This window comes from Caretta caretta, chromosome 3, assembly GCF_965140235.1.
Source record: "Caretta caretta isolate rCarCar2 chromosome 3, rCarCar1.hap1, whole genome shotgun sequence".
NCBI classification, from domain to species: Eukaryota; Metazoa; Chordata; order Testudines; family Cheloniidae; genus Caretta; species Caretta caretta.
The window spans coordinates 172012138-172029691 of NC_134208.1; the positions used below are offsets into that span (position 1 = coordinate 172012138).

Below are 17554 nucleotides of genomic sequence, written 5' to 3' on the forward strand. Positions count from 1 at the left end.
GTTCTAGTAGCAGCAGCAACTGGTGGAAGTTGCAGTAGTGTTGCATTGTTAACGGCACATCACTGGCATTTTGCTAATGGATCCTTGTATGTGTATTTACGTTCTGTTAGCTTCCCTTTGATCTGTAGGAAAATTGAAGTTACCAGAGCATATATCAAATGCTTGAATACATTATTTTAAAAAACCTGAATTTATTTTCTGTTGGTGCGTTTTTCTGCAGTTATTCTGGAATTGGGCAGGGATTCAGTAAGTAAAACACAAATTAGATTTATGATAAGAGGAAGCTCTCTGAAAAAAAAATCTTGGAATTGGATAACTCATCATAAAATAAAGTTCAAACAAGCATACTTTGAATTGGCTTTAAGCAAATCCTGTGAAAACATGAGTCTTTTGAGTGCTTCACAAAATTGGTGGAGTTACAGTATGAATTTTGACTTACCTTTGTTAATTTTCCTCTGCTGTTAACCCACCTTTCAACTTCTGCATATAAAGTAAGTAGTCTGTCATGTGTTTGCATTTCTTTTAAATTTGTCTATTTATTGTTTGCTTTGGTGTTCTTTCATTGCTCTTCTATCATTTTGACTAAAGCTTTGATCCCACATCCTAGACTATTGCTTATGTACGCTTTTGAGTGCATAGATCAGTATAAACTGTTTAGTTTGTTCCTTTTCTACTCATTTTTGTTTAAAAATGTGGCAATATACATTTTTACTATATTTTCAAACTAAAAACAGAAATCTTAACTCTCTCTAATGTGTTTTCCTGAAAACTGTGTACCTTTTTATATATACATTTAAAAAAAATTATTAGCTTTAAAAAAATTTACCAGTTCTTTTTTATTTGTATAGGGGAAAATGCAGTGTTGCCCTTCTGAATGAGACAGAATCTGTGTTGTCATATCTTGATAAAGAGGTAATACACATCACTAAATCTTTTTCGTTTACTTAGACTCTCTAGATCTGAATATTTATCTTCTGATATTTATAGTAAGATTTTAGTAAATGCAGTACAATTTAAAAAAAACAGTTTTGAATGTCTTGTTAGAGATTTGGTGAAAATACCTCTTGGTTTCATGAGAATTATGGATTAAAGTCATTTAATCCATTGTATCTTTTCTCTTTTTATTATAATAGTCAATTAAATAGTTATTGTCACCTGGACATAAAAATTAAAATATATACTTCCTTCAGACATGTTAGGTGCTTTTTAAAAAAGTAGCTTAAAATATATTATAAAACCTTGAACATAAAATGCCTTTTTCAGTGGTTTTAGTTATTTGAATATTAGGCAAACACTTTTTTTGGTTTGAAATCAGTAAGAGTTCATCTTCATAGTTGTATACCAGCACCATTAATGTATTATAAGCATGACTCTAAAAATAGTGCTTAGCTGCTACTCCAGTCAGCAGAGGTAAGGGGCATACTAGTGCTTTTTTGGTGTAGGTCTTATTCAAAAATTGATGGTGTTTTGGACTGAGTTGTAGTTTGTAAAAATCTTTGAGAGGGTAATTAATAAGGGGGGGGAAATATAATTCAGAAAATGGTTTCCATCAGACATTCCAAATTTTGGGGATAAGTAGCTGATCATTGTACCTTTTTAACGTTGCACATACACTCTTATGAAATATCTTCCAAACAATTTTATTCAATATAAGAGACTCTGTATGAGCCATTTAAACAGGGAGACAATATTAAATTTACTTAAATCTGTATTCACTAAAATGGAGATTAATATATTTTGTAGCTTTTTATTTGCCTGTCTTGCACCCTCAAAGGGAGCTTGGAAGGTCCGTACAAGTGAATTTGATACTGAAAGAGTAGAGTGTTTTTTTTGTATTTGTAATTTTTAAATGAAAATGAAATAAATGAATTAATATTATTGCAAATATCTCTTCCTTTTTAGGATACATTTTTTTATTCGCTGGTATACGATCCATCACTGAAAACGCTTTTAGCAGACAAAGGAGAAATCAGAGTGGGACCTCGATATCAAGCAGATGTACCAGACATGCTTGTTGAAGGTAAATATTTTTTGGCCTTCGGGCGTTTTGGGTTTAAAAAAAAAAAACAACAAAAAACCCAACATATCACATTATTATTTCTGTTGAGTTGCAAAGGTGAGATAGGTACCTTCCAAAACAGAAAGATCTTGGCTCCCTATTGTGAGGAACAGAAAAACTACATTAGATATAATGGGGCTCCAAAAGCGGGAAGATTGGGTAGCCGGTGAAAGGACGTTATGACCCGGTGAGGGTTTGTGTGTCATGATATAATAAAGATCATATATATATTTTTTTTAATTGACCATTTGTTTGGTTAAGTTGGCTAATTTCAGGTAGGCCTCACAGGAAAAGGTATCTTAAGCACGCACATTATAGACCCTATAAAGCAACAATACAAAAGAAAAATGTGTGCGCTCCTAAAAAGGCATTGCTTGCTGAACACATGACCTCCCCTTGTTAATTATCAACTTACATCAAGGTTAAGGTGGTATATACTATTGCTTTTCTATTTTGTAGTAGGGTTGAAATAAACATTTCTTCCTGAGAACAACTTGAAAATCATAGGTCGTCTTACCTTGCTCATGTAGTTGGAATTTAAGATTTGTATTAATCTTTTTTTATACATAAACTTTATTTTTTGTTTTTATATGAATTTTACATATGGTATATATTTAAAGCTGATCGGTAATGTGAGGGGTGTGAACTGTTTGCCATCTATTTTTAGTGCACATATATTGGCTTTGGAAATTTTATGAACAGTCTTTGTTACCGAGTTTTATGTTCTGATTAGAGTGGTAGTAAAGGAAGCAGTTTTCCTGAGGAATGGCTAAGATATAAATATGATTTCCCAACAATCTTGGGTGTGTGTTCCTTAATAAGGGAAGAACTTTTATGAAATTCATCCCAGTAGCACAAAGTCAATGGGAGTTCTGAGTGCACATGAAATACAGGACTGCACCCTTAATGGAATGTTAAAGTGCTCTTTTATTCCTGTCCGGTGTGCTGCTTGTTTTGTTTGTTTTAAAAACTAGTGTTCAAAGTTTTTGTCTAATGAACTATGTAATGGAAGAATTTTTTTTTTCACCAAGAAAGGTAGACTGATTGTATTATAGATGCAAGTGGCAGATCACTGCATTATTATTCTGGTTATGTTATTTATTAGCTACTTGACAAGGTAAGGTAGTCATGGAAAAACTTTTTCAGTGTTGCTTGTGAACAATATACACTTGCTGCAAACATGACTGGAATATGATGCAATGTACCTGGTTCTAGGGAACCAGATAATTTGTTTATTATATAAAGATTCATATGATGAAAGAGAGTGTTTACTAAGGATGTGAATAGAGAGCAACTGTGACACTTCTGGGTACAGGGTGAATCACTACCACTTATTACAGCATGAGAGATCCTTGTCTGTGTCCATTGGGGGAAACTTGCCCAAAACTACTGGCTGCTGACAATATCATTGCTCCATTCCAGGTTTCACAAGCCCTGTTCTGTCCCTCTGCAGGCTAGCAGTTTGCACTGCCCAGCCCTTAGGCTCCCTAAATAAGACTTTGGGGCAGAGCAGAGATTACCTGTGGCAAAATCAGTGGAGATGATTAGTCCCAGAGTTGTGCTCTGGCCATGGGGCACAGGCCTCTCCAACCTGTCTGTACACTCCACTTCGTTGCACTTGAGTCCCTTGACTGCTGGGCACCCTCAGTGAAAGCAGATTTGCTGCCTCTGTGGAAGCAGTGCCCTCAGTTCACTAGCTTCCCCTCAGTTCAGCACTCTTCTTAGCCCACAGCACTTAAGGCTTGTTTACGCATACAGTGCTGCAGTGGTGCAATTGCAGTGCTTAGTGACTGAAGATGCTACCTACGCCGACGGGAGAGCTACTCCCATCAGCGTAGGTAATCCACCTCCTCAAGAGGCAGTAGCTATGTCGATAGGAGAAGCCCTCCTGTTCACATAGCATTGTCTACACCAGAAGTTTGGTCGGTATAATTGCGTCACTCATGGGTGAGGATTTATGTGATGTAGTTATACCCACATAAATCTGTAGTGTAGACCAAGCCTTAGTCATGTCTGTAGTAAAATGAAATAGAAGTTTATTTGACAAAGCTTAAGATAAAAGTCCAGATAGAAGCACCTACAAGGACTGGAAACATATGGTTACAGATCAAAGGAAAATATAAAATGCAATTTAGAGCCCATGCTTATTAACAAATTCCTTTTCTGTCTAACAAGGTATTACTTAACCAATGGTCAGTCAATACAGCACTTGTTCAGTTGACAACTTCATGGTTTCACTTTACAACCATAACAGAGTTCTTTTAATATAGGTTTTTGTATGGCACTTAGAACTAGGGCCCTTCCAAATTCACAGCCATGAAAAACACTTCACAGACCATGAAATCTGGTCTTTTGTGTGCCTTTACCCTATACTATACAGATTTCACAGGGGAAACCAGCATTTCTCAAATTGGGGGTCCTGACCCAAAAGGGACTTGCAAGGGGGTCACAGTATTGTCACCCTTACTTCTGCGGTGCCTTCAGAGCTGGGTGTTTGGAAAGCAGCCACTGTTGGCTGGATGCCCAGTTCTGAAGGCGGCGCCCCACTAGCAGCAGTGTGGAAGTAAAGGTGGCAGTACCAGACCAGGCCATCCTTACTTCTGTGTTGCTGCTGGCGGCGGCTCTGCCTTCAGAGCTGGGCTCCCAGCCAGCAGTCACCGCTCTCCAGCTGCCCAGCTCTGAAGGCAGCGCCACCGCCGGCCGCAGCGCAGAAGTACAGGTAGCAATACTACGACCTTCCCATACAATAACTTTGTGACTTCCCCCATGGCTCTTTTTTGGGTCAGGACCCCTACAATTACAACACCATCAAATTTCAGATTTAAATAGCCGAAATCATGAAATTTACTGTTTTAAAAATCCTATGACCCTGAAATTGACCAAAATGGACCGTGAATTTGGTAGGGCCCTACTTATATCTATCATTGCAAACTAAAATTTAAAAAAAGAGCATCGACGTGCCATTGTGAGAATTTAAAATATGTATTTGTACCCATTAATTTTTAAAAAAAGCTTAGAGACTTGTATGGTTAGGGAAGTACATAGTATGTATAAGCAAGTATTGAAGCAAGGGGGGGAAATGTGTTGTTATGGTCACCTAGTAGTGACCATTAAGGTTTCTTTGTGATGTTGGTTATAAATATATTTTCATGTATACATAACATTCTAAACAGTTCTTCTTTGGGTTAAAAATATTCATTCTTAGTCTCATCTCGAGGGAATTCCCCCCCCCCCCAAATTCTGTTCACCAACTGTACAGCTGTATTAGGTGGACAAATATAATTTTGAATGGTTAAATAACCAACGAAATCTTCAAGATCCAATCCAGTGCTCTAGCTTCTAGTCCACAAGGATCAACTTTGCTACAAATAAAGCATGATAACCTATTGCTGCTATCAGCTACTTTGTTCTCTTAAGTGGGATAGGTCTGTATGATGGATCCACCCCTGCTGATGAACCTTGTGAGTGTCAAGACAATGCCACATGATGGAATTTCTGATTTTTTTTCAGTTTGCCTTTTAAAAAAAACCGAAGGAATTATACACCAAAAAAATGTTAAACCTTATTAACGTTGCAATGTCAAGCACTGAAATGTTGGAAAATGCCAAAATTAAGGGTACCTGTGTATCCTTGTGCCTGTGCAGTATGATGCAGTCTCTCATTACATGATCCCATACTTTTTTTTTTTTTTAAAACAATACCCCTGCCTCATTCAGTGCACAGGATGGACCCTGCTCTGGGGATAAATCTGGTTTCTGTACAGGACCCCTGCTTCCTTTGTTGCAGATGTTGGAAGCTGTGTAGTGAATGAGGCGGGGGACTGCAGAAAGAGAAGGGACAGTCTCATGGCAAAGACAGTTGAATGGTGCCCTGGAGAACTGGATTCTATTCCTCACTGCCACAGAGTTCCTATGCAATGCTAGTTAAGTAGCTAGTCAAACTTTTCACAGGTTGTCACTAATTACGTATTCCTCGTTTTCTGGGTGCTTGACTTGAGAGCCTGGGGTCTGATTTGCAGAAGTTCAGAGCACTCATAGCCGCAACTGAAGTTGGGGACTGTTCTTTGATCGTATAGAATGTGATATAATGCTAAATACTGTGGGGAAAAATCAAGTTCTGGATGTCCCAAATTGGACTCCCAGAGTTAGTGGATACTTTTGACCATAATCTCACTGTGCCGGAGTTGCCAGTCTGTTAAATGGTGATAATATGGGTCCCTCATCTCAAAGGAGTGTTGTTAAAATATATGCATGAATACTTATGAAGCACTCACATCTATAAGTGATGAGTGCCATAGAAAAGCTCATGAGGAAATAATTCTGTATTCAGAGCAAAGTTTGAATAGTGTGCAGTAAATAAATTCTGTGCCACTCATTGGACAAGGGGAAAACAAAACAATGAATAGCTGCTCATTAAGATAGCACTGTCCATTCTGTGTACTAAATGAGGTTGGAGCCTTATAGAATAAATATGTAATCATGTAATTAAAGACTAATCATAAAGGAGGCACACGAGGGCTGAATTAAGACTGAACAGGCAACCTTAATTCTTAATTTTCCTTGATTTTTTTTTGCAACAATAATAACGTTCTTTTAAAAAAAAATTGTGTGCAATATCAATTTAGCTTAAGTCAGTTCCTTGCTGAATTAAGCTAAACTAATATAAACCAGGTTTAAGTCTGATTAAAAGTGCCCACACTGATTTTTTTGCACTGGTTTAGCTAAATCCATTTGAAATAACACCTTTAGTTAAACTAGTGTTACTTTGGATCTTGACTAGGCCTCAATTAAGCCTTTCTTTCAACAGCATCTTAAAATTTAGGATGTGAACTAAGCCTGCTTTGGAGTGAAGCTGCTATACATTTTTGTCAGCAGGGGTTGCTGCGGTATCAGCGTGAGGCAGACCCACCCTTCCCCCCCCAGAGCTGAGCGTCCCATTCAGTGCTCCCAACTCACTCCAGTCTGGGTCCAAGAGACTGACTTTTTAAAATCTAAACTAGTTTCCTGGGAAGCAGCACAGTGTATCAGTGAGCTAATTTTCTGGCCTTATTTCTGGGCTAATGGAAAGTTGTTTGATGACAACACTAATAGTATTCAGATGAGAAGTGTGTGGTAGCAGCCAATAGGGAGTGCATTTGTAGGGAGATGCATAGAAACCTTGAGTAGGAGGAGACAAATGGATGAGTGGCTCTAGCATCCACAAAGAGCCTCTGTTTACTTATAACTGCACACTGTGCAGTATGTTATTCCATTACCAAGCTAATATTTTTATATTTCCTAAAGAACATAAAATGTAGGTGCTTTCTCACCCAAAGCCAAAATAAAAAGGCTTTGGACAGAAGGCGGGGAGAGGGATAGCTCAGTGGTTTGAGCATTGGCCTGCTAAACCCAGGGTTGTGAGTTCAATCCTTGAGGGGGCTATTTAGGGATCTGGGGCAAAAATTGGGGATTGGTCCTGCTTTGAGCAGGGGGTTGGACTAGATGACCTCCTGAGGTCCCTTCCAACCTCTGCACTATTCTTCTAGAGAATAGAATATCAGGGTTGGAACAGACCATATCCTCTTTCCCCCAACCCAGAAACAAGGTGTCAAGTGCTTGCATATCTGGACTGTTCTTTGTACAGCCCATGGTCTTTAGCAGAGGTTGTGCCTGATATGGTTTGCTTTTGGTGTGTGGGGCTAGTCTGCCTGCGCAATTTGCTGACCTGTTGGCCATGCCTCCGTTACTTTTCTGAGCTTCCCACAACTGTTCCTATATGATCCCAAAGAGGGAGTTGCTGCAGAAATATGTTTGCGGGCCCTGCTCTTTATCCCCCCCAATCATGGTATTGTATATTTATAATATTATATATATTTGCTGACGTTTATCAGTTCTTAGGAGTTTGGGTTCTTATTTATCCTAAAGTCAACAACTTTTTGTTAATGCATGACTGCCAGGTTCCTAAAGCTGCAGCTTTAGGAAAGCAGTACGTTTTAAACGAACGGCTGGCTTGTGCTAGAGAGATCAACATTATCATTTATTTTGCTTAAATTGTTGAATAATGAGACACTCCTTGCATTCAAAGCAATTTATAAACATGATTGCATTAATCTTCACATTGGTGGTGTTATCCCCATTTTACAGATGGGGAAAGTAAGGCACCTGAGAGGTTAAGTGACTTCCCTCAGGGCTACGGAGTCAGTGGCAGAACCCAATTAGAATGATACTGCAAATGGATTCTACCCCTCTGTATCTATCTAAAAAAATACAAATAAAATATGAAAAATTCTAATGTGACAATCAGCATCTCTTGGGAGCAGCGACAATAAAGGTGTAACAGCACTGTATAAAAGACTGGCTGCTCTAGCCTGTGGTGCACTTCAGGATCCACGTCTGTTTGGAACTCTGAGGGGGCAGGCTAGGATGGAAAGGAAAGGCTCTTGCATAGCTCCAGGACGGAGGTCATAATTTAGGGTTATGCTTGAGAATCAGAGAAGTTGCAAGAATATGAGTAAAAAGAAAAGGAGTACTTGTGGCACCTTAGAGACTAACCAATTTATTTGAGCATGAGCTTTCGTGAGCTACAGCTCACTTCATCAGATGCATACCGTGGAAACTGCAGCAGACTTTATATATACACAGAGAATATGAAACAATACCTCCTCCCACCCCACTGTCCTGGGAGGAGGAGGTATTGTTTCATATTCTCTGTGTATATATAAAGTCTGCTGCAGTTTCCACGGTATGTATCTGATGAAGTGAGCTGTAGCTCACGAAAGCTCATGCTCAAATAAATTGGTTAGTCTCTAAGGTGCCACAAGTACTCCTTTTCTTTTTGCGAATACAGACTAACACGGCTGTTCCTCTGAAGAATATGAGTAATACAGTTGAAGTGCTGTCATCAATCTGAAATGTACAACAAATCAACACGTGGGAGGTCCCTCCTCCCTTTTACTTCTCAGTGATGGGAAAAACCTTTCCCTCAACACCTTTCCCTGTCCATTCTCCTGTGCACCCTACCTGGCACTGCCCCTGCCCTGCTTTATCTTCCCAAATCCCTCTCAGCACACCACCTTTGCCCAACTCCTTCCCATGGGCCTTGATACCTGCACTGGGCTCAGTTCCCTTGTTACTCTCTCCCTTCCCAGTATGCTGTGGATGTCCCTGTCCTCAGCTCTGCTTCCTCCCCAGCAGGCTGTTCTTGTCTGCCTGATGCCCTGCCCTGCCCTAAGCCGTGCAGGGGGGAGAGTGCTGTTGCCTGGAGAGGGAGAGGCACATATTATCTTGGATCTCTGCCCTTTGACTCGACACTTAGCTCACCTTTGTATTTTCTTCTCCCCCTCACCTTCCCACTGCTCCACCTGCCCACTCGGGCTGCAGCATTCCTGCTCTGCACAGGCAGGGAGCAGCTTCTCTCTGCAGGAGCTGGCAAGCCCTGGAGCAGCCCCTGTTGGGAAGGTCAGAATTGCAGTCCAGTCCTAGCTGCTGAGGCTACTAATAGTGGCAGCTGCAACACTGGCTACAGCTCAGACAGAAACCCTGGGCTACCAGGAAAAAAAAGTGTAAATGGTGCCTCTCTTGGCGCATGCCCAAGCCTCCCCAGGGAGGTGGGCCCCACAGTTTGAGAACTGACCATTTTTTCCCTCTGTCCGGATGTTAGAAGTTGGTTGGCGGAGTACTTATTTTTGCAATGACAGAGAGTGAGGGAGAAAAACCACAAATATAAATATATTTGAACAGGATGGATTGATTTAAATCAAACTGATTTAAATCACTGATTTTGGTTGTGCTAGCAGGCTATGGGACAGAATTCAGATTTTTCACAATTTGATTCTTCTTTAATTATCAGTTTTCCACATCTGCCACTTGAGTTTTAAGAGATTCTATTGAGTCTGTTAGGAAAAACTGACTGGCAGTTACATAAATGGAGCATGATGATGTGCTCTTCCAGCCACTGCCTCTTGAATTTAGTCATTCTCATTTACCTTTATGCAAAAGCTTGGGTTATGGACTATAAAGTTAAAATGCATAAGAATTACAAAATGCCAAGATTAGGATTAAAATGACAACATTAACTTCCCCACAATGCATTCAGTGTGTATCTCTAACCAATAATCAAAAATACAACCTATGCACCATGTGACTGAGTTAATATTGTAATTGCCATAATTGAACAATTTCTATGTCTCACCTAAAGACTTGAACCTGACCTACATTAGAAAATTAGGTCTACATTAGAAAAATCCACACCCTGAGATATGTAGTTAAACTGATCTAAATCCCTGTTTAGAAAGTGCTAGATTGATGGAAGAATTCTTCTGTTGACCCAGCTACTGCCTCTTGGGGAGGTGGATAACTATGCTGACTGGAGGGATTCTCCTGTCAGCGTAGACACCACCTATGCTGAAGTGGTGCAGCTGTAGTGTTTTTAAATGTAGACAAGCCCTCTGAAATTCTGTACTGCACCTAAGAGGTGTGGCACTCAACTCATGGCTCAGGATGAGGGAGTTTTGAGGTGGCTGTAAGCCAGCTGTACAGTTTACTAATCCTGGAATGCTCAGGGGCTGGAGATGCCCCTGGTATCACGTAAACCATCTTGTGAGCTTACCTAAGTTATTGCAGTTTTCCAGGGCTGCTTTATGGCCTTAGGGTTGCCAACTTTCTAACTGGAGAAAACCGAACGCCCCTGCCCTAAGGCCCTGCCCCTTCTCTGGGGCCTCACCCCATTCACTCCAAACCCCCTCTCTCCATCATGCACTCATTTTCACCAGGCTGGGGCAGAGGTTTGGAGTACAGGAGGGGGTGAGGGCTCCAGCTGGGGGTGCAGGGTTTGGGGTGGGGCTGGGGATGAGGGGCTTTGGGTGCAGGAGGGGGCACTGGGCTGGGGAGTGGGGCTGGGGGGGTTCCAGGCTGAGGCAGAGGTTTGGAGTGTGGGAGGGGGTGTGGGCTCTGGGGTGGGGCCAGGGATGAGGGGTTTGGGATGCAGGAGGGGGCTCCGGGCTGGGGCCAGAAATGAAGGTTTCATGGTGCGGGCTGGGGCACAGGGTTGGGGTGCAGGAAGCAGTGAGGGGTGTGGGCTCCGGACGGCGCTGACCTCACGCAGCTTCTGGGAAGCGGCAACATGTCCCTCCGGCTCCTAGGTGAAGGGGTGGCCTGGGGGCTCCAAGTGCTGTCCCTGCCCGCAGGCGCCATTTCTGTTGCTTTCATTGGCCACAGTTCCCAGAAAATGGAAGCTGCGGAGCTGGTGTGGGAGATGGCGCCTGCGGGCGGGGGCAGCATATGGAGCCTCCCTGGCTGCCCCTCCACCTAGGAGCCGGACACACCAGCTGCTTCCCAGGAGCCGCACAGAGCCGGGCAGGGAGCCTGCCTGCTCCACTGCACTGCCAACTGGATTTTTAATAGGCCGGTCAGCTGTGCTGACTGGAGTAGCCATGGTCCCTTTTCAACTGGGTGGTCCAGTCGAAAACCGGACACCTGGCATCTCTATATGGGCTGCAGTGCTGCCTGCAATCTCTTCCATAGGCATCGGCATGTCTCCAGTGCAAGGAGTTTCCACAGTGCCTGCTCTTCCTCAAGCTTGAATTCTGGGACTTTTAGAACCCCTGTATGCCTCTCTGGCTCTTTTAGCCAGGGCTTGTCAGGGGGAGGGGAGGGGAAGGGAAGGTGAGGATCTTGCCCTCAGGCCACAGAACCAAACAGAGATGGAATATAATTAGACTAAGCCACAGAGATGTGGTCAGGAAGCCCATCCGACGATAGGAACCTGGTCTACTCTGGTCTAATTAACTACTGAATAACAGACATTAAAGACCTTGGCCAGTTGTTCATCATTATCTGTATCAATGAGAAAATGTGTTCATTAGGAGAGAGATACGCTTTGGAGCCTCATTTTTTTGAGGAGCAAAATAATAAAAGCATCCAAAGCCCCAGTGTCAAAGCCAGCAATCTCCCTTGTACTTCTGAAAATATTCAAAGTAAGAAAGGATTAGAAAATATTCCAAGTAAGTAGTACATTTTGCACAGGCAGTTTCACTTTCACTACTGGTTTTCTTGAGGGCAGCCCTTTTATAAATTGATGCATCTGTAACAGCTGAATGATTAGAAAGGAAGACGGAAATTGGGAAGGTTCTAACTACTGCTTCTTTTGGCTGTTGAGAACTTTTTTCCAAGTAAATTTTTTTTAAAACAATAAAACTTGTCTCTTCTCCAGAAGAGAAGAGGATATTTGGGAGAAACCCCGCCTCATATTCCATGTCACATGTTCAAGTCTGAGAACAATATTAATTTTTTAATGGACTGACAGATTAGGCCTGATCTGCAAAACTTGGATTCAAACCTGCTAATGTTTGGGAGTATTGTGAATCCAGGGTTTTCGGTTGGGCAGTTTATACGGCTAAGAAGACAAGTATGAAGTTCAGCTGTGAATGTCTTTTCAGATTCTGAACACCATGAAAGTTGCTTGGATTAAAGCAGAGGTTCTCAAACTGTGAGTTGGAACTCCAAAGTGGGTTGCGACTCCTTTTTCAATAGGGTTGCCAGGGCAGGCGTTAGAGTTCCTGGGTGGTGGGGCTCAGGTTACAGGTTCCCTGTCCTGCGTTGAAGCCCTTGGGATTCAACTTTGTGTCCCCCTTCATCTCCCCCTACCGGGAGTGGTAGGGCTTTGGCTTTTTCCCTCCAGCCCAGGGCGGCGGGGCTCGGGCAGGCTCAGGCTTTGGTCCCCTTCCTGGGGTAACAGCAATTTTTATTGTCAAAGGGGGTCGCACTGCAGTGAAGTTTGAGAACCCCTGGACTTAAGGTTTTGGTTTGAGCCTGGCCCATGTAAATGTAAAGCTCAGTTTTGAGTTGCTTGGAGGCAAGTAAAAAATTAAATTCTTTGATTTCACAGTTCTTAATGTTGTTGTGTCTCATATTAGCAGGCTCAGATTAAAGAATTTTGGGGCCCTGTGCAGTATAGAAATTGCCCCCCCCCCCCAACATGCCTTCCTTAAATTAGACAGAGCTTGTGATATAAAAGATAATTGACATGTTAGGCAAAACTTCCTAAGAGGGTCTCCCCCCCCCCCCCCCGAAGAGAGGTTCTTGACTGGGGGTGGTGGGGGTGTGCCTAACTCTCTGGAAGGATGCGGCGAGCCATCTAAGTGCCAGGCTGCAGCACCACTTGTTCAGGTTTGGCCCAGCTGCCCTTCTGTCATGACGTGAGGGGGGCTGGGCCAAACTTGAGTGAATGGCATTCTGTTCTGATGTGCAGGGTTGCAGTGCCACTCATTCTCCCCTCCCCCCCCCCCCCCCCCCCCGGACTGGAGATTGCGGGGGCACTGAGTACATATTGGTTAATCTAAGCCTGCCTGTTAGGAGCACCATTGCTAAATTAATTTGAAAAGTACCCCAGTTAGACAGAGAGTTGCAAGAGTTATGTCATCCAGTATTTAAAGGTTTGGGTTTAATTCTCCTTTCACATCAGTTTTTTTATTCCAATGTATTTCCATTGATTTCAGTGTACTTCTAATTTAATTTTGGTCCTTTGTATTACTGTATATTAAACATTTTTAAAGTGTTAAAAGAAATACAGAAAAAATACAGAGTCCTTAGAGGTAGATCCAAAGATAGATAATATAGCTAATAAGTGCTGTTATAGTTAGGCTTGTAAAGATTAGATTTTTATAGGTAAACGTTTATTTTGCCATGTATGCACAAACTGAAAATATATTTCCATTGATGATCAAAATTCACAGATAGGCAAAGTAAGAAAAATGGAGCTTGAGAACTTATTTGATTTGATTTCAGGATATTTATTTTGTATATTTTGACATGTGATGTTGACAAAGGGTTAACTTTTTGAATGTCCGTGTCTGCTGTCAGTAAATTGTCTGATCCCACAAAATAATTACACAACTGTGAAAATAAAAAAGCTTAAAAATAAACACCAATATTATCTATCAAAATTATAAAAAAATAAAAATTGATTTCGGTCAAGCTTAGTTATAGTGAAACATATATGTACAGATTAGAATTCAAATCAATAAAAAATATAGCTCCCTTTAACTCTACCCATTTTTATAAATTGGAGTCAATAATCATGCCAACTGGTTGCATTCTGACATTGGCAAAGTATGAGTATTGAGCCCATTAATAGAATAATTAATCTGTAGAGAATAAAAAACAATAGGTATGTTTTGTAAACCTACCAACAAATATGTTCTATTTGTCTGAATTCAGCATTGACGAAATAGTAGGTGTCCAAGATTGTACCGTGAACCAGGAAAAATAGATAGTCAAGAATATACTGTGCATTAGATAGTTGACTTAGGTGTGTTTGTACTGTTTGCAAAGCACTTTGAGATCCTTGGTGTAAAAAACAACATAAGACAAAATAATAATGCATTCTTGACTTTGCCTTCCTGTTTTGACCCCCTCTTTTTGGATATTTGTAACCGTCTCATTAAAGTAACTTAAGTACATTTGTAAGTTTGTGTAGCTGAATAGTTCCACTGACTTAAGGGTACTATTTGTGTGCTTAAATTTACAAACATGCTTAAGTACATCTCTGAATTGGAGCTTTCAATTCTTAGACCAGCTGACAACTTCCTGACTACCAGCCAAATGCCTAAATATAAGGGGGCATGCAGGTGTCCGTGGTACTAAAACTTTTAAACAGTTAAATCGCAGGATTTGAGAGTTTATGCAATAGTATTCTCTACTGACCTGGATTTTAACAACAAGTCTTCCATCAAGATTTTTTTAATACATTTGGGTGAAATCAGTGGGAGTTTTACAATTAACATCAAGGGAGACCAGATTTCACACTTTATTTAGCTGCTAAAGGAGGTTTTTGCCATGAGCTCTCTTGTTCCTATGGATGATGTTCATAGCCCCAACTAATTAAACAAAGGAAATGATTAAAATATATTGCTTCTCTTTCTGCCAGCTGGCCACAGTGTAAGACTAACAGCCTTCATTGATTCATTGGTGTAGAAGGCTGTAGATCATTGTGGTTGGAAAGATCTCTTCATTAATAATGGCTGGAGTCCTGTCTGAGATTAATTTACAGGCATGAACACACTCAGGGTTTAGACAGTCTTCTGAGCTTGATAATGATTGTATGGTCAAATTGTTACCTACTTACTCTACAAAGTAATGTACTGCAGTGAACATTCACTAGCTGGCTTTCAAACCACAGCTCAGAGCTTAATTAACTTCCATATATTTTTCTACTCCAATAACTGCATAGATGGACTTATTGTAAGTTCAGATTTTTCTGTTTGCTTGTTTGTTTCTTTGACAGTTTTCTGATGTTTAATTTTTTTTGTAAGTTACTGTATAGCTGTGGAAAAACAGATTACCAGATGTGAATGAGATATATTTTTACACCTGAATAATTCAAAATCTGCTTCATTTTACAGAAAAAATTGTCATGTTGACTTATGCATTTAATTTATTTAAGGGAGTAGTCCCAGTGGCTTCATAGACCCATAGTCAATGAGACTATTCACATCTGAAAAGTTAAGCATGTGCTTAAGCCTTTGCAGGATCAGGGCCTACATACATATTCTCTCTCGATATAGATATATAAAAATATTTTAAAGAGAAAACATTTCCATAGCTTGTGGTATTAAACTTTCAAAAATGACTAGTTAATATACTGAGTAACTGCTTTCTGTAGGGAAGGTTGATATGCATCTTTTCATGACACTTTCCCTGAAATGCCCTACCACCTTATGCTTTTTCATTTCAAGTATTATGTTAAATCCATTACAGTTTCTCTCTATTCAAATTAGAATTTGTAAAAAGCTTAAAAAGCCCAGTGGAGGAAAAAGAAATAAATACAAGTTGAACTTGAATTTAGGCAAACCTGTTTATTAAAAATGTACTTAATGTGATTTGCCTTAACAGTGACTAGTTTAGGTAAGTATCTAAAAACAAAAGCACCAGAAACCTAACATTTTAATACTAAGTCTAGAAATGAGAAGATTTTCACTTGGGGTACTGTTACTTTAAAACCTCTATACAGTACAAACCTACAAATATTAAAACATAAAAATACAAACTAAATGGGGGGAGTGGAAACCCACAGTGCAAGTCAAACTGTTCAGGTTCTTTCACAAACGTTAAAAGAGAACAGCAAGGAAATTCGGAGTTAAGGGTGAAATGTCAGACTCCATGTTGTGCCTGCATACTTGTCAGTATTTGTAATACCTACATCTAAGATAAGGCTCTGCCTTAAACTCTGGGAATGCCTTTAAAGGTCAATGTAAAAGTTGGGTGCACCGATCATTGTTTTGGATTCTGTGAGCAGTGGGGCACGTAACTAGGTAGGGATCTTGTGGTGAAGATAAGGTGGGGAGAGTGCTATCCCCAGAGTGTTGCGCTCCTCTTTTCTTTGCTTTGTGGACGCTCCTTCTTGGATGCACAACAGTGATTGGACTCTGCAGGTTATTGGAAGTCAGAAGGGGTTGTACTCTGACATTCTGCCCTACTTGAGGCAGCATGATGGAGGCATTGGTCAAGACCACATCTTTACAGCTCACACCATTCTAAGCTCTATTGGCAGTTTAAAACTCTTATATCTCAGGTGGAGTAACTATTTCAACTAGAGCATGAAAATAATTTTTTTCTAGGAATTCAGAAAATGATGATTAAAGCTGAGTATTTGCTACTTATAAAAAAAACCTACCTATTTTAAATTCTCTCCCATTGCTTTACTTTTTTTTAATAAATATTATCAGCAGTTGGTGCATTTTCAGAATTCCAAGATTCACATACTAATGCAGTTAATTAGGCTGTTAGGAATTAAAACCGCCCCATTCCCAGGTGATTTTTTTGAGGGAAGGATTATTAGGACTCTTAACCTTTATGACTAGAGCCGTAGAGTGTGTAGACAGTGATCAGACTAGATAGGTTTCAGCAGCAATATAAAGATATCTGACTCGCTGTAAACAAGTGCTGTATTTGTGTCAAATGACAGCTTTTACCGACTGGTTGGCTTAATTCAGATGCATTCCATTCATATACGCACCTTAATTTAGGGTTTATGTAAATGAAAAACTCATTTATATACTAACTGAATAACTGCTGTTTGTACTCTTACACCTGGAAGAGACCCATCTTAATTATGTTAGTTAAGGATAGGGATTATTCTGCAATTAAGTGATAAACGTACTACATTCCCCTTCTTCTGCCCTTCCCCCTCCTTAGGAGTTATTTGCACATAACACAATTTTATTTTTTTGTAGAGTCAAATGTAAAACCTTTAAATTCTGGGCAATTTCTGGTTTATACTTTCGGTAGTTTAATCACAGAAGCAAAGAAAGTGGAAAGGCACATCCTGTCTCCAGATTATTTATAATGAAAAAAATTCTAAGCTCCAGCCATTAAAGCCAACAAAGGATCACCATATTAGTGTGGTTTATGCAGAGTACTGTTGGAATACCTTACGTACCAGTAGAACGACATGCAAATTTAATCTGAAAGGCGCATTTGCGCCAACCCTCATGTGGGGCTTTTCTTGTCATTGGGTACT

The 17554-nt window shown here is 40.5% G+C and overlaps 1 protein-coding gene across 4 annotated transcripts in view; it reads left to right on the forward strand.

The window, feature by feature from the left end:
* Window positions 1-17554, forward strand: part of MTA3 (metastasis associated 1 family member 3) — a 264399-nt gene that overhangs the window by 63383 nt on the left and 183462 nt on the right. For all 4 annotated transcript variants that reach the window (XM_048843021.2, XM_075127129.1, XM_048843022.2 and 1 more), the window contains exons 5-6: window positions 849-912; window positions 1903-2020. In XM_048843021.2, coding sequence (XP_048698978.2) covers window positions 849-912; window positions 1903-2020 — 182 coding nt within the window. The remainder of the gene's footprint in view (window positions 1-848; window positions 913-1902; window positions 2021-17554) is intronic.